Source organism: Delphinapterus leucas, chromosome 11 (assembly GCF_059928025.1).
Source record: "Delphinapterus leucas isolate spDelLeu-1000000601 "Yukka" chromosome 11, BTC_Dleu_Yukka2, whole genome shotgun sequence".
Taxonomy (NCBI): domain Eukaryota; kingdom Metazoa; phylum Chordata; class Mammalia; order Artiodactyla; family Monodontidae; genus Delphinapterus; species Delphinapterus leucas.
Window position 1 is genome coordinate 38,414,431 of NC_143139.1, and position 24,807 is coordinate 38,439,237.

A 24,807-nucleotide genomic window follows, 5' to 3' on the forward strand; every position below is an offset into this window, starting at 1 on the left:
CCCACCGCCGTTCCCCCCGCCCCCACCTTCCCTCTCCCCTCATTCCCGCCCCCGCTGCTCTCGTCTTCTCAGGCTTACACGGGGGGCCTAGAGCTGATGGAGGGCAGGAAGCAGTATGACGAGCTCTGCATCCCGTTTGTGGTCATCCCTGCCACAGTCTCCAACAACGTGCCCGGCTCGGACTTCAGCGTGGGGACCGACACGGCTCTCAACACCATCTGCATGGTGAGGGCCACCACTGCTTTCCAGCCTCTGGCCAGGACTCTAATCCCTGGACCGAGTCTGGGCCTAGAAAGTGAGCCACTTGTTTTGTACCAACCAAGTCACAGTGTTAGAAGAATGCTTCTTCAAGCCCCGGCATTTACACACACTGCCTTTAACCGTGCATATGGTGTCCATCCTCCACGCCTTGTGAGTCCTGTCACCTAGAAAGGCGTCTGTACTCTGCATATCAAATGATTTTTCCTTTCTGAGGTCCTACAGCCTAGTTCCCCTACTCCGAGCAACAGGAGGGGTAGGGACAGCTTCCTTCCAGGGGAGGAGTTCCACACTGTGCTTAGCAGACGTGCCTGCCGTCCCGGAAGGCAAGCACTCGATGAGGCGTAGGGGCCCCGCTGGCCTGGGGAGGATGTCGCCCCAGAGTTCGGTGATGGTAGGGGCCAGCAAAGTGACAAGAATCACACCCCTGACCGTGTCTTTCTATGACCTGTTGTCTTTGCAGACCTGTGACCGCATCAAGCAGTCAGCGGCAGGCACCAAGCGCCGGGTGTTTATCATTGAAACTATGGGTGGCTACTGCGGCTACCTGGCCACCATGGCGGGCCTGGCAGCCGGGGCCGATGCTGCCTATATTTTTGAGGAGCCCTTCACCATTCGAGACCTGCAGGTAGACGGCTACCCAGAGCCCCTTTCCCCGCCCCAGTCTCTCCCCACTGTCCCCATGGCGACCTAAGCTGTGAGAGCCCAAGGCGAGGACAGAGCTGATGTGTGGTCTGTGTGTGGAGTCCTAGAAGGAGCACCAGGCGGGCATTCTCTGGTGTAACCTCCTGTACGTGGCCGCTGCTCCTGTTGCCGGGGCATTTGTTTGAAGGGTGGTATGCAGCTAAGCACTTTACGTACGTTTTTGCATTTTATTTTCATAACAGACATGCAAGGGAGCTATTATCTCCATATTACAGATCAGAAAGGTTTAGTGAGGTTACAAAACCTTTCTAAACTTTGAGTAGGTGGTTTAACTGACTGAGAAAGTCACACGCCCACCCCCCACCCCCGCCAGATTTCCCCTGCTACCAAACCGGAGTCCTCATTCCATTTTTTGAGGGGATACCTTTATGATCCTCGTTTTCCAAGATCCCCGTTCATTGGAAGGAAAAAGAGCCACAAAGTGGAGGGCCGCCGGCTGAGGGAACTCCCTAATCCAAGGGCCCAGCCAACCCCTGCCCGCAGTGGAGGGTGACCTTTTCCCTCCTTCACCCCCAACGCAAAGCCCAATGAAGCGACTGCTTCTGGGTGAATCACTGCTGTACACGGACCCGGACGCAACCCGTTTAGAGACCTACACGGAGAGCAGGGTCAGCCATCTGAGGGAGGGAGAACTGGAAACCCCTGAAGGAGCCGAAAACTGACAGTTGCCACGCTTTGTCCAACTTTCCCTCTGCCTGTTCTGCCTGTCGCATCTGGAGTCTTAATTTCAGTCTGCACTGACCTTCTTAAAGGGCTTAGGCACGGTTCAGGCCCTGGGCTGTAAATAGCCCTCTTCATGTCCCTCTCCCTCCTGCAGATGCCTGGCGGGGAAGAAGGGATCTATGAGCCTGCCCAGCCGGATCCACTCTCAGCCGGGCTTTGGATTTTCTGTTTCATTTTCAGGTGAATGTGGAACATCTGGTACAAAAGATGAAAACAACTGTGAAGAGGGGACTGGTGTTAAGGTACCTCATCCCCGGTTTGCTACTAAGTGAAGAGAAGCAATAGTCAGGCTTTGGCCCTAGTCAGACTGCATCCGTGGCTGGGACACCCTGAGGAGTCTGGATACAAATGGAGAGCGCCTGGCCGCGGGGGTAGATGGAACCGGGAGGGGCAAAGCTGACCAAGGCAGAAGGCGGGTGGAGGGACGGGGACAATGCCCGGCACAGGCTTCGGTCTCTCCTGCAGGAATGAGAAGTGCAATGAGAACTATACCACCGACTTCATCTTCAGCTTGTACTCTGAGGAGGGGAAGGGCATCTTCGACAGCAGGAAGAATGTGCTCGGCCACATGCAGCAGGTGCGGAAGACACGCCATGCCCGTCACCAGACAGCCATAAATAACCCCCAAGAGTCACTGAATCTCCCAGTAGACTCCGACCCGCTGGAGGCTATCGGGGCTGCCACAGAGCGTGGGCCTGCAGGCTTTTACAGTCACAGAATCAGCAATCTTTACCTTGGAAATGGCCTTAGACATTCTGTGGTTCATCTTTATTCAGGGCAGGGTTTCTCAACCTTGGCACTCTTGCCATTTTGAGCTGGAAAATTCTTTGTGGTGGTTCTGTGTGGTGTAGGATTGCTTACTTAGCAGCATCCCTGTACTCCTACTCACTGGATGCCAGTAGCACACCCTCCTCACTTGTACGACTGAAAAAATGTCTCTAGACATTACCATATGTCCCCTGGGGGGCCAAATCGTCTCCAGTTGAGAACCACTGGTTCAGATGAAGAAAATGAGGCCACAGAGGAGAAATGCTTTTTTCAGGGTCACTAGTCAAGCTGGAATGAGGTCAAAATGAGCTGGTCCAGTGCTTTCGCCACCATAGCATGCTGCCTTTTGTGGGGAACCTGTGAGATGAGTACAGGCACCTTGCTAGGGTTGGGCTCCGTCTCTGGAGTTTCAAGGGGAAAGGAATCCCTTTCTATCACCCACATTCAATCCCCACCCAAGGCAGGCCTCACTCACAGATGACACTAGTGGTCTGAGGCCTACCCCATCCCAAATGTCCCCACAGATGCCTCTTAAGCATTGACCTTCGACCTTTCTATACCCACAGATGAGTTCACATTATCTCAGTTTGAATGGGCTTAGCAGCTCCTGCAGGAATGGGGTACCATTGGATAAAGTATGATGACCTATTTTCTGTTTTTCCTTCCTTCCCATTTTCCCACTTCTGCTTTGTTCAGAGAAACTCTGCACCATGTTTTATATTATTCTGAGGTGCTACCGAGAGCATCCAAATTGGGTCACAAGGAACACTTGTGTCATCGATGATGGTGACTGACAGAAGCTGCTAAGCTAATGAGGGGCAGGGAATTGACTGAATGGCCAGTAAGACTAGAAGGAAATGAACAGGGTCATGCAGCTACGGAGCTGGAAGAGGCGACTGTGAGACCAGTCATCCCCTTGTACCGATTAGTTACTCTGAAGTCTGATGACCGGCCAAATACACCAGGCCAGCTTGCCCTGGCTCCCGGCCCTGCTTCAGGATTTCCTTTCACAGTTAGACTTCCGGATTCCTCTTTCTGGTTATAAACTTTCCTCTGTGTATTCCCATCTCTCTGCCACTTCATTAGAGTCCTTCCCCGTGTAATTTTTATGATTCTTTTTCCAGGGTGGGAGCCCAACTCCATTTGACAGGAATTTTGCCACTAAGATGGGTGCAAAGGCTATGAACTGGATGTCTGGGAAAATCAAAGAGAGTTACCGTAATGGTAGGTGGGGTAAGAGGGTGAGCCCCCTTCCTAGAAGCTGGTTCCCAGTATAGAAGCTGACTGACCATCCCTGTTGCAGGGCGGATCTTTGCCAATACCCCAGACTCGGGCTGTGTTCTGGGGATGCGTAAGAGGGCCCTGGTCTTTCAACCCGTGACTGAGCTGAAGGAACAGACAGATTTTGAGTGAGTACCTCTACCTCCTGCGGTGGTTCCCTCCCCGGTAGTTTCGAGATCTACCCTTCCCAAGCTACTCACCTTCTTCAGTCCTTTTCTTTTAGGAGTAACACCTGTAGTCGTACTTACTTCAGATCTGATGCCCAGGCCCCAAATGCAGCCTCTTCTGCTCAACTTCTTCCCATAGGCTTTGATAGAAGTTGATTGGGGTGCTAAAGATTAAATCATCATCTACTTCGTTCCTCTGTAGGCACCGCATCCCCAAGGAACAGTGGTGGCTGAAGCTGAGGCCCATCCTCAAAATCCTAGCCAAGTATGAGATTGACTTGGATACCTCAGAGCACGCCCACTTTGAGCACGTCAGTCGGAAGCGGTCCGGAGAAGCTACCATCTAAACCTCTTTGCAGTGAGAGGAACGGATCGTCTGATCATGGTCAGCTCACCCTGATAGATCCAAGTCCATGCGTTCTCAAGTGTTTCAGCTCAGCTCACTTTCAATTAGGTTTCCTTTTATTCTGTAACTGCAGCCATGGTCAGCTCTGGCCAGGGAGCTGGGGCAGGGGGCAAGTAAGCGTAAGCTCCTTGTAGTTAGAATTTATCCTGACTTCTACCCCAGCTTCATGTGTCACATGAGGCTGGGCTCCTCTAGTGCTACTGCTCCATTTCAGTTACTCGGTTAGAATTTTCCTAAAAATAAGCTTTATTTATTTCTTTGTGATAACAAAGTCTTGGTTCCTCTACTACATTTATGACAGTGACAAACCATAACTACACTAATAAATGCCAACTGGTCACTGTGCTTTTGGTTCTCCTGTTACCATCTTCACAAGTGCATTCCTGTCAGCCTCAAGCACCAGATTCTGCCCAGCGGACACCTAGGAAAATGCAGCCCACGCGCTAACCCCATGTACTTCTCTCTGTTCTTGGACATCTCTTGACTCTGTACACAGGGTCCTAAAACACAGGACACTGTCCTTATCCTCATCCCGCAACTAGTCCCTCCTGCGTCCTCTGCAGCCAACAGGACGCTCCCGTCTTCCTTAAGCATGAAGTTGTGTTTCACCTCTTGATCATCTACCCATTACCCAGCGTTGCTATTTTCCAGCCATCCCCCAATCTCTACTCTTCCTCTGACAATACAGGGTTCTTCCTTCTCAACTTTTCCCCTGTGCTTCTTCCTCGATGAAAGCCAGACACCATCGGTGGGGAGACAGGTACATCTTGAATGCCTGGGAAATAGAGACACCCAGTCCTGGACCTAGTTTGGTGGGTGGTTGAAATACTGATTAGGAAAATTGTCAGTTCTTATTCAGCTCAATTTGTTTTCTGTCCCATACTGCCTCATGGGCAAGTATCCATGTAATACAGTTGGTTCTTAGGATTGGGACTACAGACTGTTCCCCCAGTTGATAGGATGCTTCCCTGTCAATGCCAGGCTTGAGATTAGTCTCCAATAATCAGATCCTGGCTCTTGGCACAAGTGTACATATTCCTCCCAACCTACACAGTTTCCTCGCTTGCTTGCTGAAGCAGGACGGAAGTTTGAGGTTTTACAAGGGATGGAGGAAAGGATTATCTGTAGTACTTCACTTTTGCTGGCTGTCCAAAGTATAACTGCTATACCCTAAAAACAGTTCTAAAAAATGACCGAGGGCTTCCCTGGTGGCGCAGTGGTTAAGAACCCGCCTGCCAATGCAGGGGACATGGGTTCAAGCCCTGGTCCAGGAAGGTACCACATGCCACAGAGCAACTAAGCCCGTGGGCCACAACTACTGAGCCCGCGTGCCACAACTACTAAAGCCCACGCGCCTAGAGCCCGTGCTCCGCAACAAGAGAAGCCACCGCAATGAGAAGCCTGTGCACCGCAATGAAGAGTAGCCCCCGCTCGCCACAACTAGAGAAAGCCCATGCGCAGCAACGAAGACCCAACACAGCCAAAAATAAATAAAATAAAATAATTTATAAAGCAAACAAAAAATGACCGAGAAGTCTTGTCAGAGCCCAGCATTAAAGCAGCCAAATGCTCTTTGTACAGTTCTTTAAGGGGAAGAAAAATTAATATCAAGCACTGTTATCACTGATTCTTCAAAACAGCCAATGCAGGTGGTGGTGACAGCCCCATTTCAGAGATGAGGACACTGAGGCTCATGGTAATTAAATAATGTACAGAAAAGTAGGAACAGTAGAAATTGCCAAACTTGCTTTTAGAACTGTTTCTTTCTTTTTTTTTTTTTTAAGTGAGCAAAAAACACCAACAGCAAAAGGACAAAAGCGGACAAACTTTTTCAAATTAGCTGTGTCAGCAGATTCTGTTCATTTTTATTTATAGTTCCCAATCAGTTAAAAAAAAAAGTTTTCCACATTTGCATAAGGTCATCTAGGATCAATAACAACTTGATCTAGTTTAGGAACATGAAAAGGGAGAGTACTGTAGACTAAGTATTGTTCACTAAAACAGATCTTTTTTGGGTAGGTGGGTCATCTCTGAGGAAGCTCTTATAATGCTCCTCCCCCACTCCTCAACTCTCCACCCCCTCCACCAATGTCTAGTATAGATCAGTAAAAAGTAAAGTTTCCAAAACACCTGAAAACAAAACAAAACAAAACAAATTCCAAACTCTTAGCAGAGTGAATGAAGAAGACCAGAGAGAAAAGGCAGCCCAGCCCACGTCCTCCTGTGCTACAGCAAACACCTCTGCCTACGGCGCAGGAAGTGCCTGTCAAGCCCACTAGAGCAAACTGGCTGTCAGGAGGAGAAAGAACTGCATTAGAAGAAAAGTTCTGAGGACTGTTAGTTCTTAGGACTGCTTAGAACCTCCTATCCCTTCTACTATATGGAAAGCAGCAAGACAGTCTTTCTAAAATAATATTGCTGAACTACTGTGACCCTTGGGCACACCCATGGAAAAGAAGCAAAGGCTGCCCTTCCCTTCGATGGTGAGAAAGGGGGCCAGTCCCTTCTGAATGCCCCAGGATGATTCTAGGGATATCATCCAGCCCAATTCTGAACCTGCACACCATTTGAGGTTGTAGTATCTTCATTTGGGGGCTGCAATTGTTAGCTGGAATTTTCTTAAACGTCTTCACAGATCAATTAAAATGTTTCTAAGAGGGATTCTTCTGAAAACGTTAATCAGGTCCCCAAAGGAAAACCAAACACATGTTCTATAAATACGCTTCATCTTCGGAGACAAATTTAGTCTCGCTGTTGACTTTTTCCCTAAAGGGAGGGTTAGGGAGGCCTCTTCCTTTTCAGGGTGCAATATGAAAGGCCAGGTAAGTAAGAAACAGAAACAAAAGTGAGGGACGTGTTTGGTTGCTTGGTTTGGGGAGGGGAGGTGACGTGGAGGTTACTGTTGTGACATGTTGCCTCGAAATAGAAACCACAGAGCAGGAACAACTGCTTTCCCTGTTTTCCAAGACAGAGACAGTGCTGCAGGGCAAAACCTCACCCAGAGTTGCCTGCCTGACGGTGCACTCGTCTCCTCTGGGCTATTCTACGAGTAACAGGTATTCCTTCAGAGAAGCTGGCAGTGGAAGGCCCTTCACCGCACCCGGCAGATACTGGAGTCCCAGGCTCCGGCGCACAGCATAGCGAGAGAGGGTTTTGAGGGTCCCTGGGGCTGAGCACAGAACAGTCAGTTTTTCACAGAGCTGCTGGTCTTTGGCCACTTCTCGTGGCATGGTGCCATTTTTCCTTAATTCAAAGTGCCCCACAGCTCTGCGGAGGAGCTCAAAGCAAGAGTCCTCTTTCTCTGTTCCAAGTCCCCTGACTAGCAGAGCCACCAGGCGGGAGATGGGCGTCTGGCCTTTTAGGTTGATGACTCTGACCTCTGCACCATAATCAAGAAGGATGCTGATGCTCTCAAGATTTCCCTTCATGGCAGCCCAGCTGAGCGGGGTGTCATTGTTGTAATCCAGGGCATTGACAGAGGCCCCGCTCTCCAGGAGGGCGCGCACACACTCGGCATTGTTCTTAAAGGCTGCCCAGTGAAGTGGGGTGTCTCGGTTGCCGTCCAGTGCATTGGGGTTTGCACCATATTCCAACAGGACCTCCACACAAGCCTCATCTTTCTCAGCTGCATAGTGGAGGGCTGTTCGGTTATAACCATCCAGGGCATTCACCTGTAAAGGGGGAGCAACTACATTACAGTGTATAGACGACTGAGAGGACGACAGGCTGGCAAAGACACTTGCATGTGTCTATCCGTTGCCTTTGCTATGTAGCATTCTGAACATGAGGGTCAACAAGCAATTCCCAGGGAGTCATGGTGATCAGGATGGAGCTATGACAGGAGCTGAGGAGCAAATAGGAAAACAACTGTCCCCAGACAACCGACACTATGATGTCCACCGATTAGCTGGCCTGCATTATCTAGGGTTTTGCTTCCACATTCTTATTTACTATTCACTAGGACCTCTACCACAGAGTAAGGGGAAAGAAAGAGAAGATGAAGTCTAAGTCCTCGTAACTACTCTGAAAGATGTTTATTAGAAAGCGGCTTGCATATACTGGCCAGAGAAAAGGTTTTGGATTATTTTACTTATCCTGACTCACTCTGTATCCCGTGGCTAACGGCAACCAGACTGAAAAATAATGAGGTCAAGATTCTGCCCGTGTAGCTCTGCTGTGTTCTTTAACCATCCAGAGAAGCTCAGATTGTTCATCCAAGTCAGCCCCCTGCAAACATCTGCTGTGAGGTCACAAGAGAGCCTGGAGGAAAGCATGTGGAGGAAAGAACACAGATCTTCCAGTGCTGGAAGAGCAGCTGGCTTGCTAAAACTCAGCATCACCTATAATTTTTGAAGGTTACAAAGACTTCAGATCCCAGGTTTAAATAGCGAATTATCTTCTCCCATGAAAGGCACTAAAAAAAAAAAAACCCTGCAATATTTAACTGAGTTCAACCTTCTACTTAGCTAAAAACTGCCTCCCCCACCGCCCCCTGGGGTAGTTTCACTTTTATCATTGACATTAATCACTGGCTTTCACTTCAGGGTCACTCATAAAAGTTACGGGATAGTTAATGACAAGTAGAGAACAACATGGCGGTGTGGAGGTGAGGATGCGGGGGGCTGCAGCAGGCTTACCGACCACTGTGTCTGGGGCCTGCACACCAGCTTCATGGCGTGTGTGATTCAGATGAGTGCCGCAGCGTGTGCACCTTGAGGATGCCTCAAAAGCTGTCGAAACTGCTGATTTATTTATTTAATAGGCACTTACTTAGTAATTACTACATGCCAGTGCTCTAAACAGTTTACAACCTTATGAAGAAGACACCACTATCATCCTCATTTTACAGATGGGGAAACTGAGGCAAAGAAAGGTTAAGTAACTTGTTCAAGGTCACACAGCTGGAAGTGACAGAGCTGGAATTCAAATTTATGAAGTACGGTTCCAGACTCTGTTCTTTTAATCATTCATTATACTATGCTGCTTCTTGCTAATGCCAATTAAAAGTAATCTGTGTTTTTTTATGTTAAGATACATTCGCAAGAAAATAGGAACAAGATATGCTAAGACAGAAAAAAAATCAGTGGGCAGAAAGAGCACAAGTAGCTCAGTCCTGGGGAAGGGACTGCCTAGTGATCTATTTTCCAGTGACAGAGGTATTAGGAGTGTACATCCAGTAGCAAGTCTCAAGTGGTTTACGTTGGATCAGGGTTGAGGGGCCTGGATAGTCAACAGGCAATGAGAGGATTAAATGGAAATATAAACAACCCTAGAAGGAAGGCTGAGAGATTAAGGGGAGATTAAAAATTCCCTCTTCCTGGAGTCATGGACAGTGTAAGAAAGAAAGACAAAGGAATGAAATACTTCGGATGATTCACCATTACATTTTGTTTTAATATTGGCCATGCCAATGTTACCAGGAGCTAGAAGGTGGGAAGAAATGGGAGAAGAGACAAGAAATTGTAGGAAAGTGTGAAGCTCAAGTTTAGTGCATCACTGATGTGACAGCGTTAGAAACCTTACCTCAGCTCCCTTCTCCAGCAGTAATTCCACACAGTCAGCATCGGACACCATGCAGGCACAGTGCAGGGGCTTCAGCGTGCCGTGGGTACAGTTCACATCTGCTCCCTGTGGGCGGAAGGAAAGTTCGATCGGTGTCTTCAGCTCTCGCTCACCACGCAGGACAAGACTCAGAACAAGGTCCGGGGGGAAAAGGGTCCTAACTCTGTACTGTAAACATACTACCAGCCCCAGTTTCTATTCCTATTCATTAAATGATACTATAATGCCAATATCCAAACCAAGAGAATACACTGAAGATGAACGAAAGGAACTGTCGATCCCTTAGATCAAGTCATTAAGTTTCTCCACAAGCTAGACTGCCAGATGGTCATTTGGACATCACTGAGGACATAACCTTATATGTAAAAGCAGTGGAACCTTATCATCAGGCAGGAAGGTTGGAAAAGCAATCAACTTTCTATGGCTACCATGCTCTGAAAAAGTCAGGAAAGGGAGTCTTTCAGCCTGAAGCCAGGAGAACTGGCATGCTCTTTTGCCACCTGACAGATGACCATCACTAATAGTAAGGTCATCTTAATGTTATTTCTTTGTTTATAAACATCTTCAAAGTAGCCTATTATTATCAGCATTCTCTGCCACCTAGCCCCCCACTGGTACTTCTATTTCAAATCTGGTAAAGAAGACGGAGATACCACAGCAGACCAAAGTCACAGAATGACTCGGCAGCAGAGCTAGAATTAGAACGTGACCAAGTTTCTACTGCTCAGTCTTCTGATACCACTTTTGCCGAGAACAAGCTAATGCTGTATGACTTTTTCTTCTCACAGCTGTGCCACACAACTCTGAAGCAGCTACAGGGCTCTAGGCTTTAAGTAAGGACTCTAAAGTTGTTAAAAAAGAATGTACAGAAGTAACTATCTGGATGCATTCTCTAGTGACCAAAAAAATTACCCTGTAACTTCTCTTCAACAGGAATAATACACAGAAAAAGGCATCAAAGCCCTTCTAGGATACTAGTCATTCAACAGAATTACTGAATAGTAGTGGTTAGACATCAGATAGTTCAGTTTTCTTAAGTCAAAAATTACCATGCATGTTAGGGGTTGATCTTCTCTGTGGAACTTTAAGTGGTGGCTGTTGGTAAGACAGAAGGCCAGTGATATCTCTCCATGTAATTATTACAAAACACAAGGATTTGAAAGCCGCTTATGCTTTGCTTGCCTCCTTCCTCCCTTAGTACAGCATGTGTTGAAGACTTTGAGCTTGCTGGGTCCCATATGCACCATATGCAGACGGAGATTTTTACAGAGAACAAGGGACTAGGTTTATCTAGAACATAATTCCTGAAGAAAAATATCATAGGCGCAAAGTGAAAGGCAGAAGGGAAGAGAAGCAAAACATAGGCTAAATATATTTTAATGGTCAAGCTAATACATTTTAGAAGACTGTAAAAACTCCCTGTGATCTTGTGCTGAGTCAGAGCTGTAAACCTGTCATCCATTAGGATTCCCCGGGAGCTTTCCCACTTCACCTCCCCAAGGACTCTCGCATCAACACAGCACACTCACCCCTCTGATGAGGTCCTCTACATTGTCATGTGGGAAGGAGCGAATGGCAGCGACTGTTCGGATTAAGCGCTCTGAGAGAGAGTATTTGCTCTGAATGCTCTGCATAATATACCACATACTGGAACTCATCAAGGCTCAGAGTACGTTCACATGCTCCAAACTGCCTGAAACAAAGATGTTTTAGGCATACACAGTCTCACTGAGCACACCTGTCCTTAGTTAGAGGCTCTCTGAGGCCTTCCCACTACTAAAACCAGATTTCAAATAGATCAATGATTCATTCATTAATATCATTTTTTCTTAATCATAAGAAATAGATTATAATAGTTGCTGAAGGAGCTGGTAAACCTGGATGCAAATGTTCTGACCCTTGAAATCTCAGTTCTACTCTCTGACCTAGCCTAGCACAAGATTTTCCCAAGAGGCTCCAAGGTCCCCATGGAGCTCTGTGTGGTTTAAAAAAGACTAGGCAAGGAAGGGGATTCTTTTAAAGGCTAAAGATGCCACAAAACATTCTTTTCCTCCTTTGAATTATGTGGTCTTTATTATCAGCACCCCCTTTAGGTTACTTGTTACATGTGGACTTGCAGTATAGTTATGGTCATATTGTCCTTCCATCTAAACTGTAATCAATTGGAAGGCAAGGTCCTTGTCTTCTACTTTTTTGGCCCATATAAGGCCAGCCACAGAGTCTTACAAAAAGTAGGTACTTAATAAATACTGGTTGATTGACTGACTAAAGGGTATGGGAGTGATTGCTACTTGTGAGAAGAGATGGAACAAATACAAATGACAAGGCATCTGTGAAACAGTTTAAAATGTCTTCAGCAAAGAAAAAAATAGGAAGTTTTTGAGGTAATATTCTAAAATAAGGAAGGAACGCCAAAGTATAATTACTCTGGGGTCATCTATATAAAATTAGAAAAAAATTTCAAAGTTCACACCAATGACATGCTTGCAGTTGTACGAAAACAAGCACATTTAAGAGTGAAAAATGAATTTAAAAATTGGCCATTTGTGACAACTGTGAAGCAGACTTGAGTTCGGCGTTGGAAGAAGAAAATAATGCAATATACATAAATTCAACTATGATAAGTTTCGGCTGTATAAGAGCCATGTATCAGTTGGGGAACATTTAAGATTACAGCAAAGAAGGTGGAGTATTTCTATGAAAAAGCATATATCAAATTGTAGAGAAAGCATGGTATGCTGTACGGCTCTCTAGGTATAACTGTTTAGGAATCCATGTTCTTATCAAACTATAAACTCCTTGGCGGTAAATACAGTGTTATTTTTAACAGTGCCCCGCACATGGCAGGTTCTCAATAAATATCTGTTGAACCAGTGTAAAGCTTATTACTTTGGATCCTAAAAAAATCCAAGACTTGCAGTAATTAAACATCTTATGCATATGATGACTACTAAGGGAAAAATCCAAAAATTATTTTGGTCATTTCATACTATGTAGTTTTTGCCTTTTGTGAAGGCCTATCCCCTTATACATTATGCAATATACTATAAACTCTAATAGTTTCCATTTTGCTAATCAGTAGCCATTTATCTGTTTAAAATATATACCGTATTAATTAATGGAATGCAAGTTAAAAATATTCAATTCATAAGTATCAATGATTCAAATTGGGTATTCTCCCCTACCTTATTAAGTAAGCTTACACACTTGTTTATATGCCTCCCTTAAATTTTCTAGATAGTTTAGACTTGGCATACGTTTTAATCTCTCCAACAGCCACGAAACTCCTCACAGACAAAGGGTCTGTATCTTACACTTCGTTGTTGCAAGGAAAAAGGGGGGAAAGGCATAGCTGCATTTGAGTCAGCGATTTCAAGAACGGGGGCAGAAAACAGAGCGTCCAAAGTGGAAGGCTTACACCGAAGTGGTTCTGTTAACCATTTCTGGGTCATGATAATCTGAAAATACTAGACCCTGCAATCATTTTCGGAGCGCCCTTGGGCTCCAGGCTAAGAACTCCTAACTCAGAATATGACCACTGGTCCTCTGCTGCTGCCGCCTCGAAGCTCGTGCTGAAGAGTGAAACTTCGGGGCACATAGACAACATTCACTGTCAGGGAGGGTCAACGAAATCTAAACTCGACGTATCTCCGGGCAGCAGCCTATGCACGGTTTGACCCCAAGTCTCCCCTTTCCTCTGCTGGTGCTGAAAGTCCTCTCTCTCCCGTTTTCTTTCACTTCGGATCCAGAGACAACCCCAAGGTTTTGTTTTTTTTTTTGCGAAGCTAGAAGCAAAGTAGGAGAGAGGTGACGTTCAAGAGCTCTGGTGCTAGTGAGGCCAGGCTTCCGCCCGCCCAGGCGGGCCGCCGCCCCACCGCACCTGCTTGGGGGAGGAGTCGCGGCAGCTTGGTCTCGCCGAATCTAGGGGGGCGATGGACAACTGCACGAAATGCGAAGACACGTGGTGTCACTTTCCGCACGGGCTCCTCAGAGACCGCAGCAATTCCAGCAGGTCCCGGGGCCGGTATTGAAACGGGGTCGCGAAATCCGGCGGGAGAGCCCCTGAGGCGGACCAACCCCTGCCCCGATCTCCCCAAGGCCCGGAACGAGGTCCCAGCCTCGAGGGCTGGCGGACCCCGAGCTGGGAGTGGAGGAAGCGTTACCGGGCGTGGTGCCCCGGATTAGGGAACCAGGCTGCAGACATTTCTGCAGCGGGGCAACACTCACCGAACTGCAGGGCTGACCTGGGTGGTGAAAGCCGCTGTCAAGACGTGACCCGGAAGCAGAAGTTGCCTCCCGGGGGCCCCTCTGTTTACAGGATAGGTGACTAGAACGGGCGCCTGCGCAGCGACCAGTGTCCGAAGGCGGAACGCGCCTGCGCAGACTTGTGACGCCGCCTTGGTCCAACCGAGGCTTAGTTAACCACTTTGCTATCTAGGCCCGCCACAGGGTTTGCGCAGGCGCAATGTGGCGCTGTCGGCTGCTGGCCGGGCGCTGAGTCCGTGGCGGTCGTGGGCAAAGAGCTCACTCCCCGCTGGCTGTTCGACCAACTCCGTGGGGCTGTGCCTGCGTGGAGCAGGCCTGCAATGAGTTCATCCGAGCCCTCCGCTGCCTCCCACTGTCTCCATCTGATACCGGACCTGAACAGCCAATTCCCAGATTATTCCCAAGCTCGCGACTCCGATGCGGTTCGTTAGGAGAATACACTGTTAGTAAGAAGTGTCTTTGGCAAATAAAAGAGACTTCCAGCATTTTTCATAACATTGGAACGCATCGATGCTCCTCGGAACCCTTCTGGTTATTGTCCACCCTCCCTCAAAGGAAACTATTGATATATCAAAGATAAACAAGCACTCATGAGGAGTACTAGCCCAAATGTTGAGGGCTGAACAAATACGTACATGCTGACATTAACCTTTCCCAACCAGAGAGATGCTGACACCTCCGAGTGATGATTTTTCCATACAAAGCATAAACATTTCGAAGCCAGCTGCACGTAGTGGTGCATGCGAAGAGTAAAGCAGCCCACACAGGCAGACTGTTAAGAGCCGTGATCTACCCCGCAGCCCGTTTAACCAAGAGTTCCCCAGCACCCCTTCCTCAAAGCTTGCTCTGAGCAACAGAATTTAACCAGTTTGAGAGTAAAGCAGGGCCCGGATAGTTCTTGTATGTCAGCGAGGGAATGGCGAACTGGAAAAGTTCAGTGAGCCTCCTCCCAGCATCTTGTAAATTAAGGATGCTTAGTACATTTCCTTATTATTAAGGATTGGGGGACAGATTTGCAAACAGTCAATTGCAGTTAAAGATCACTATTTCAACAACATTTTACTGTACAAAGCTGATGTTGAAGAACAGTTCTACTTCATGGTGAGATCAAGAGAGTGTGGAGAGAGAGGGTCTGTGAAGAGGTTTCTTGTGGAGAAATGTGTTTTGTTGAGATCCCGCTCCCTTCCCACTCAGAGGAAGAGGCAGTGCTGGTGCTGCATCCTTCTCAAGCCTAAAGAGGGGACTCTGTGGGACCAGAGAGCTTGGAAATTGTTTCCCATAGTTGTAAAACACAGAGGATTGCACTGACTCTTGCATATAAATAAAAGAAGGCAGTGGCCATAAAACAGAGGTGACTGCATTGGGATCCACCAGCACACCCAGATTCGGTAGGGATGACAAATGTGAAATGTTTTCCTGGACCCAATGTGGGCCACATAGAGGACAGTCAGCATGAGGTTGCCTTTGGTCTATTCAAAAGACTTGTCTAGAAGTGTAGAGGGACCCAGTGACCAGAAGTTAGAGATGAACACAGGAATCCTAGAAACCAGAGAGGCTGTTGCAGGCAACCACCTGTGTCTGTCTAGGCCAAAGGGACTCAAGTGAGAGGTCTCTGATGATGGGAATCTCCCAAGAACCTCTAAAAGCACCTTACAAGAGAAAGAGTAACCATGTACCAGACCCAGGTAGTACAGACCCATCCTATCAAAACAGAACCGCCCTATCCCCTTGGCTGTCCTGCCTCCTCCCACTTTTACACAGCAGATCAAACAGCAGTTAGCTAGTGGTAAGCTGAGGAGAAACCTGAAGGCAGCAGCCACCAGCCACAGGAGGCAGCCACCAGCCCTCCCCTCATGGGGGAGGGGAGGAGAGGGCTTAGACTAGCACCTTAGAATGAAGCCTGAAGTTACCATCTTGGACTGGAAACATTCTAATTACTAAATCAAGACTCTTTTCTTGACTTAAAATGACTGTTACTTAAAATACTGTCCATTATCAAAGAATAAACCAAAAAGTCAGAGAATCTGCCCAATTTTCCATTCAGGGGCATGAATTATCCCCTCCTAATAAATATTTTTAAAAGATGATAAAAGCCAAAAAGTAAAGTGGTATTTTGATCATATCCCATGAATCTTCCATTCAACATCTCAACACCATCTCTATATATTTCAGCTTATTTACGATCTTCATGCTTTGATTACAAGTGATTCCCTGAGTTTGGTTTTTTTTTTAATATGTTGTGTCTCTCATAAGACTTTTATTTTTTCTTCTCTCCCTTGCTAGTTCTAGTTCTGTTTTGAAGAACTGTTCATGAGATGGTGTTGATTGACAGTACAACTAGTGTTCCTATTTTCAGACCTTGGCATAAACTGGAACTAGAAATCTGATAATAATGTTTTGCTTGTAATGAATGCTGCTATCACTGTTCAACATATATTAGCATCCAGTCTCCATGGACAGATGCCATCGAACTGTCCCAGGTTACAAATCTGGGTGTCTTTCTTCTTGAGTGCTGCAGCAACCTAACAGTGGTGGGCTTTTGTACAACTCCTTTTTGGAGTTTTGCGGAGTGGCTGGGCCCGTGAACCATGGCCGCTGAGCCTGCGATCCACAACGGGAGAGGCCACAACAGTGAGAGGCCCGCGTACCGCAAAAAAAAAAAAAAAGAAAAAAAGAAGAAAGCTGGTGTAGCTATATTAACATCAGTCAAAATTGACTTTAAGGCAAAAAGCATTATTAGAGAACAAAAACACTGCCCAATGAAAACTGTTCAATTCACCAGGAAAATATGACAATTCAAAAATTTAAATTATACTTACAACATAGCACTAGAATATATAAAGCAAAAATTATCAGAACTACAAAAAATTTATCAGAAGAATAAATTCATATAGTGGAAGATTATAAAAACCTCTTCTTAGGGGCTTCCCTGGTGGCGCAGTGGTTGAGAGTCCGCCTGCCGATGAAGGGGACACGGGTTCGTGCCCCGGTCTGGGAGGATCCCACATGCCGCGGAGCAGCTGGGCCCGTGAGCCATGGCTGCTGAGCCTGCGCGTCCGGAGCCTGTGCTCCGCAACGGGAGAGGCCACAACAGTGAGAGGCCCGCGTACCGCAAAAAAAAAAACAAAAAAAACCTCTTCTTAGTAATATGTATAGAAAAAATCACTTAGGATATAAAAATTTTTAATAAACAATTTATAAATTTGTTTTAAATTTTGTACTAATGGGTGTCTCTAAACCTTGCATCCAACAAACACAAAACACATATTCTTCCATGATGCATATACATAACAATTGCAAACAACTTGTCTATTTGAAAAATTTCAACAAATTTCCAAAGGTTGATATTGAACAGGAAGCGTTCTTCAACTACAATGGATTTAAGTTTTAATAACCAAAAGATAATTAGAAAACTCCCACGTTTGGAAAATAAGAAATATTATTCAATGAATATTTAATGCATGCATACTATAAGCCAGGCACAGTCTAGACACTTGGGATTACTATATCAGAGAGAAATTTATAATTAAAAGTCTGACTATACCAAATGTTGGAGAGAATGTGGAGTCATGAGAACTTTTACCCTGCTGGTGGAGTGTAAATCATTACAAAACCACTTCTGAAAATAATTTGATACTTTCTAATAGAGCTGAAGCTCATACCTTATGATTCAGCAAGTCCATCTGTATGTATAAACTTTAGAAAAACTCGTTATGTGCACCATAAGATATGTACTAGAACATTAGTAACAATAGTAATATCCTAAATTTTTAAACAACTGAAATGTCCATCAACAGTAGAATACAGCAGTAGAATACAGATAAATACATTGCAGTATATTCATGCAATGGAATACAGTAGAAAAATAAATATAAACAATGCACAGGTATCCCCAAAACACTGATGACTTTTACAAATATAATGTTGTGAAAAAGAAGCAAGACACAAAATGATAAATTGTATGGTTTCATTCATATGAAGTTCAAATGAATGAATTCATTGTGATTCTATCCATATAATGTTCAAAAACAGGCAAAAATCACACTACATTTTTAGCACTGTAAAAATATGTGATAAACTATAAAGAAAAGCAAGACAATTTTCATCATGGCAATCAAGGCAGTGGTTACCCACAGGAGGGAGGGAGTTTTGACTTCAGCATAGCAGTGGGGGACATTGGGGAGGGGAGGAAAGATGATTGCAGTACTCTGTTTCTTGACCTCGGTAGAGTGATTATTCATTAAATTGTACATGTATGTTTATTTACTTTTATATATTTGTCCTATATTTCACAGTTAATGAAGGTCCAAGAAAAGGAAAGAGAGAGAGGGCAGACAGCAGAAGCAAGAAGAACTACAATCCTGCAGCCTGTGAAACTACATTAACAGAAAGATAGACAAGATGAAAAGGCAGAGGGCTATGTACCAGATGAAGGAACAAGATAAAAACCCAGAAAAAAAACTAAATGAAGTGGAGATAGGCAACCTTCCAGAAAAAGAATTCAGAATAATGATAGTGAAGATGATCCAGGACCTCGGAAAAAGAATGGAGGCAAAGATCAAGAAGATGCAAGAAATGTTTAACAAAGAACTAGAAGAATTAAAGAACAAACAAAGAGAGATGAACAATACAATAACTGAAATGAAAACTACACAAGAAGGAATCAATAGCAGAATAACTGAGGCAGAAGAAAGGATAAGTGACCTGGAAGACAGGATGGTGGAATTCACTGCTGCAGAACAGGATAAAGAAAAAAGAATGAAAAGAAATGAAGACAGCCTAAGAGACCTCTGGGACAACATTAAATGCAACAACATTCGCATTATAGGGGTCCCAGAAGGAGAAGAGAGAGAGAAAGGACCAGAGAAAATATTTGAAGAGATTATAGTTGAAAACTTCCCTAACATGGGAAAGGAAATAGCCACCCAAGTCCAGGAAGCACAGCAAGTCCCATAGGGGATAAACCCAAGGAGAAACACGCCGAGACACATAGTAATCAAACTGGCAAAAATTAAAGACAAAGAAAAATTATTGAAAGCAGCAAGGGAAAAACGACAAATAACATACAAGGGAACTCCCAAAAGGTTAACAGCTGAGTTCTCAGCAGAAACTCTACAAGTCAGAAGGCAGTGGCATGATATACTTACAGTGATGAAAGGGAAGAACCTACAACGAAGATTACTCTACCTGGCAAGGATCACATTCAGATTAGATGGAGAAATCAAGAGCTTTACAGACAAGCAAAAGCTAAGAGAATTCAGCACCAACAAACCAGCTCTACAGCAAATGCTAAAGGAACTTCTCTACGTGGGAAACACAAGAGAAGAAAAGGACCTACAAAAACAAACCCAAAACAATTAAGAAAATGGTCATAGGAACATACATATCGATAATTACCTTAAATGTGAATGGATTAAATGCTCCAACCAAAAGACACAGGCTTGCTGAATGGATACAAAAACAAGACCCATATACATGGTGTCTACAAGAGACCCACTGCAGACCTAGGGACACACACAGACTGAAAGAGAGGGGATGGAAAAAGATATTCCATGCAAATGGAAATCAAAAGAAAGCTGGAGTAGCAATACTCATATCAGATAAAATAGACTTTAAAATAAAGAATGTTACAAGAGACAAGGAAGGACACTACATACTGATCAAGGGGTCAATCCAAGAAGAAGGTATAACAATTATAAATATATATGCACCCAACATAAGAGCACCTCAATACATAAGGCAACTGCTAACAGCTATAAAAGAGGAAATCGACAGTAACACAATAATAGTGGGGGACTTAAACAACTCACTTACACCAATGGACAGATCATCCAAAATGAAAATAAATAAGGAAACAGAAGCTTTAAAAGACACAATAGACCAGATAGATTTAATTGATGTTTATAGGACATTCCGTCCAAAAACAGCAGATTACACTTTCTTCTCAAGTGCGCAAGGAACATCCTCCAGGATAGATCACATGTTGGGTCACAAATCAAGCCTCAGTAAATTTAAGAAAACTGAAATCATATCAAGCATCTTTTCTGACCACAACACTATGAGATTAGAAATGAATTACAGGGAAGAAAACATAAAAAACAAACACATGGAGGCTAAAAAATACGTTACTAAATAACCAAGACATCACTGAAGAAATCAAAGAGAAAATAAAAAAATACCTGGAGACAAATGACAATGAAAACACGATGATCCAAAACCTACGGGATACAGCAAAAGCAGTTCTAAGAGGGAGGTTTATAGCTATACAAGCCTACCTCAAGAAACAAGAAAAATCTCAAATAAACAATCTAACCTTACACCTAAAGGAACTAGAGAAAGAAGAACAAACAAAACCCAAAGTTAGCAGAAGGAAAGAAATCATAAAGATCAGAGCAGAAATAAATGAAACAGAAACAAAGAAAACAATAGCAAAGATCAATAAAACCAAAAGCTGGTTCTTTGAGAAGATAAACAAAATTGATAAACCATTAGCCAGACTCATCAAGAAAAAGAGGGAGAGGACTCAAATCAATAAAATTAGAAATGAAAAAGGAGAAGTTACAACAGACACCACAGAAATACAAAGCATCCTAAGAGACTACTACAAGCAACTCTATGCCAATAAAATGGACAACCTGGAAGAAATGGAAAAATTTTTAGAAAGGTATAACCTGCCAAGACTGAACCAGGAAGAAATAGAAAATATGAACAGACCAATCACAAGTAATAAAATTGGAACTGTGATTAAAAATCTTCCAACAAAGAAAAGTCCAGGACCAGGGCTTCCCTGGTGGCGCAGTGGTTGAGAATCTGCCTGCCAATGCACGGGACACAGGTTAGAGCCCTGGTCTGGGAGGATCCCACATGCCGCAGAGCAAATAGGCCCATGAGCCATAACTACTGAGCCTGCGCGTCTGGAGCCTGTGCTCCACAACAAGAGAGGCCGCGATAATGAGAGGCCTGTGCACTGCGATGAAGAGTGGCACCCGCTTGCCACAACTAGAGAAAGCCCTCGCACAGAAATGAAGATGCAACACAGCAAAAATTAATTAATTAATTAATAAACTCCTACCCCCAACATCAAAAAAAAAAAAAAAAAAAGTCCAGGACCAGATGGCTTCACAGGTGAATTTTATCAAACATTTAGAGAAGAGCTAACACCCATTCTTCTCAAACTCTTCCAAAATGTTGCAGAGGAAGGAACACTCCCAAACTCATTCTATAAGGCCACCATCACCCTGATACCAAAACCAGACAAAGATACTACAAAAAAAGAAAATTACAGACCAATATCACTGATGAATATGGACACAAAAATCCTCAACAAAATACTAGCAAACAGAATCCAGCAACACATTGAAAGGATTACACACCATAATCAAGTGGGATTTATCCCAGGGATGCAAGGATTCTTCAATATACGCAAATCAATGAATGTGATATACCATATTAACAAATTGAAGGATAAAAACCATATGATCATCTCAATAGATGCAGAAAAAGCTTTTGACAAAATTCAGTACCCATTTAGGATAAAAACTCTCCAGAAAGTGGGCACAGAGGGAGCTTACCTCAACATAATAAAGGCCATATATGACAAACCCACAGCAAACATCATTCTCAATGGTGAAAAACTGAAAGAATTTCCTCTAAGATCAGGAAAAAGACAAGGATGTCCACACTCACCACTCTTATTCAACATAGTTTTGGAAGTCCTAGCCACATCAATCAGAGAAGAAAAAGAAACAAAAGGAATACAAACTGGAAAAGAAGAAGTAAAACTGTCACTCTTGGCAGATGACATGATACTATACATAGAGAATCCTAAAGATGCCACCAGAAAACTACTAGAGCTAATCAATGAATTTGGTAAAGTTGCAGGATACAGAATTAATGCACAGAAATCTCTTGCATTCCTATACACTAATGATGAAAAATGTTAAAGAGAAATTATGGAAACACTCCCATTTACCAGTGCAACAGAAAGAATAAAATACCTAGGAATAAACCTACCTAGGGTGACAAAAGACCTGTATGCAGAAAACTATAAGACACTGATGAAAGAAATTAAAGATGATACCAACAGATGGAGGGATATACCATGTTCTTGGATTGGAAGAATCAATATTGTGAAAATGACTATACTACACAAAGCAATCTACAAATTCAATGCAATCCCTATCAAATTACCAATGGCATTTTTTAGACAACTAGAACAAAAAAATCTTAAAATTTGTATGGAGACACAAAAGACCCTGAATAGTCAAAGCAGTCTTGAGGGAAAAAAACGGAGCTAGAGGAATCAGACTCCCTGACTTCAGACTATACTATAAAGCTACAGTAACGGAGACAATATGGTACTGGCACAAAAACAGAAACATAGATCAATGGAACAAGATAGAAAGCCCAGAGATAAACCCACACACCTATGGTCAACTAATCTATGAGAAAGGAGGCAAGTATACACAATGGAGAAAAGACAGTCTCTTCAATAAGTGATGCTGGGAAAACTGGACAGCTACATGTAAAAGAATGAAATTAGAACAGTCCCTAACACCATACACAAAAATAAACTCAAAATGGATTAAAGACCTAAATGTAAGACCGGACACTATAAAACTCTTAGAGGAAAACATAGGAAGAACACTCTTTGACATAAATCACAGCAAGATCTTTTTTGATCCACCTCCTAGAGTAATGAAAATAAAAACAAAAATAAACAAATGGGACCTAATGAAACTTCAAAGCTTTTGCACAGCAAAGGAAACCATAAACAAGATGAAAGGACAACCCTCAGATGGGAGAAAATATCTGCAAACGAATCAACAGACAAAGGATTAATCTCCAAAATATATAAACAGCTCATGCAGCTCAATATTAAAAAAACAAACAACCCAATAAAAAAATGGGCAGAAGACCTAAATAGACATTACTCCAAAGAAGACATACAGATGGCCAAGAAGCACATGAAACGCTGCTCAACATCACTAACTGTTAGAGAAATGCAAATCAAAACTACAATGAGGTATCACCTGACACCAGTTAGAATGGGCATCATCAGAAAATCTACAAACAACAAATGCTGGAGAGGGTGTGGAGAAGAGGGAACCCTCTTGCACTGTTGGTGGGAATGTAAATTGATACAGCCACTACGGAGAACAGTATGGAGGTTCCTTAAAAAACTAAAAATTGAATTACCATATGACCCAGCAATCCCACTACTGGGCATATACCCAGAGAAAACTATGATTCAAAAAGACACATGCACCCCAATGTTCATTGCAGCACTGTTTACAATAGCCAGGTCATGGAAGCAACCTAAATGCCCATTGACAGAGGAATGGATAAAGAAGATGTGGTACATATATACAATGGAATATTACTCAGCCATAAAAAGGAACGAAATTGGGTCATTTGTTGAGACGTGGATGGATCCAGAGACTGTCATACAAAGTGAAGTAAATCAGAAAGAGAAAAACAAATATCATATATTAATGCATATATGTGGAACCGAGAAAAATGGTACAGATGAACCGGTTTGCAGGGCAGAAATTGAGACACAGATGTAGAGAACAAACATATGGACACCAAGGGGGGAAAGCCGTGGGGTGGTGGTGGTGGTGGTGGTGTGGTGAACTGGGCGATTGGGATTGAAATGTATACACTGATGTGTATACAATTGGTGACTAATAAGAACCTGCTGTATAAAAAAATAAATAAAATAAAATTTAAAAATTTAAAAAAAGCATTATTCATATTTATTTTGTTATGTAGTTATTGAAACTTTTATAAATAAATATATTTTAAGAAAAGAAAAGGAAAGGGAGAAAAAGGTGAGAAAACTTAGAGAGCAGCATGAATAAAGGTGAGGCTGGGTGTATGTGCATCTAGAAGGCAAACAGTGAGGCAGAAAGCGGTGGGAAAAAATGAAGCTGGAAGCTATGGGAAACCTTTGGAATATTTTAAGTTGGGTTGTGAGAAGGCTCAAATGTGAATTTTAAATAGATTCTTCTAAATGCTGTGAGGAGAGGGATTTACAGCGAGGAGAGAGGGGAGGGGCAGAGAAAAGGCTGAAAGTGGAACTGTCCCAATCCTCCAGGCATGAGATAACCAGGGCCTGAAAGATGGCATTGCCTATAGAAAAGGGAGGAGGGAATGGATTAGAGAAGGGTCTATAGGACCAGAGATTACTGTAGATCTTCCTATTTTGAAAAATACACAATTGCTTCAGGACTCTTTCAGCTTTAGGTCTGTGCTTCAAATGCAGGCAGTGGGGTGCCAAAAATATCACAGAGCTGGTCTCAAGGGTAAATAAATCTATTTCCTTCCAAGCTAAACTCAGACAAGTAAGACTCTCGCAGTTTTCAAGTCCTCCTGGAAAGGAAAGGCAAGCTCCTTCCTCTCAGGGACGCAGCACTCTCAAGAAGTCCTTTAAGAAATCTTACTTAAATGCTTCATCCTGCCTCTTGTCCTCATAGTGGAATCAGGGTATGATGCTGCCCTCTATCCTCTGTGCTGGTTTGTTTCAGAGTTTAAAATCTATGGAGAATCTCCTTCTAGCTTTTCCTTCTCTCTCACCTCTGTTGATCATTTCCTTTCTTCCCTTAGACTTTAGACTCAAATTATAGCCCTGGTATCATCTCCATGCTCCATCTCCATCTGCATTGAACC

General features: G+C 43.9%; 2 protein-coding genes across 13 annotated transcripts in view; one reads left to right on the forward strand and one right to left on the reverse strand.

Annotated features, from left to right (window-relative positions):
• PFKM (phosphofructokinase, muscle) overlaps positions 1-7,337 on the forward strand; it is a 45,584-nt gene extending 38,247 nt beyond the window's left edge. For all 5 annotated transcript variants that reach the window (XM_022572277.3, XM_030763102.2, XM_089920624.1 and 2 more), the window contains 7 exons: positions 73-225; positions 722-886; positions 1,867-1,928; positions 2,152-2,263; positions 3,579-3,678; positions 3,758-3,863; positions 4,105-7,337. In XM_022572277.3, the coding sequence (XP_022427985.1) occupies positions 73-225; positions 722-886; positions 1,867-1,928; positions 2,152-2,263; positions 3,579-3,678; positions 3,758-3,863; positions 4,105-4,249 (843 nt within the window). In that variant the 3' untranslated portion in view covers positions 4,250-7,337. The remainder of the gene's footprint in view (positions 1-72; positions 226-721; positions 887-1,866; positions 1,929-2,151; positions 2,264-3,578; positions 3,679-3,757; positions 3,864-4,104) is intronic.
• Positions 6,136-14,205, reverse strand: ASB8 (ankyrin repeat and SOCS box containing 8). Of its 8 annotated transcripts, XM_089920629.1 has the most exons (5): positions 13,751-14,079; positions 13,056-13,655; positions 11,400-11,563; positions 9,832-9,936; positions 6,136-7,979 (listed from the first exon to the last, which is right to left on the reverse strand). In XM_089920629.1, exons 3-5 carry the CDS (start codon positions 11,526-11,528, stop codon positions 7,347-7,349), a joined length of 867 nt encoding a protein of 288 aa, XP_089776755.1. In that variant the 5' UTR covers positions 11,529-11,563; positions 13,056-13,655; positions 13,751-14,079; the 3' UTR covers positions 6,136-7,346. The 8 variants fall into 8 exon arrangements, with proteins under 8 accessions (XP_089776755.1, XP_022428034.1, XP_022428035.1 ...); XM_022572326.3 differs by lacking the exons at positions 13,056-13,655; positions 13,751-14,079 and adding an exon at positions 14,098-14,205 and having other exon boundaries at positions 11,400-11,559; XM_022572327.3 differs by lacking the exons at positions 13,056-13,655; positions 13,751-14,079 and adding an exon at positions 14,098-14,197.
• Positions 14,206-24,807: the final 10,602 nt, after the last annotated feature.

Excerpts from the sequence above, each read along its gene's own strand:
- ASB8 (XM_022572326.3), bottom strand. The coding sequence starts at position 11,528 with ATGAGTTCCAGTATGTGGTATATTATGCAGAGCATTCAGAGCAAATAC. Across the intron at positions 9,937-11,399 it reads TAGAGGACCTCATCAGAGGG|GGAGCAGATGTGAACTGTAC; the intron begins GTGAGTGTGCTG and ends TTCCGCCCACAG. Across the intron at positions 7,980-9,831 it reads TGCTGGAGAAGGGAGCTGAG|GTGAATGCCCTGGATGGTTA; the intron begins GTAAGGTTTCTA and ends CCCCCTTTACAG.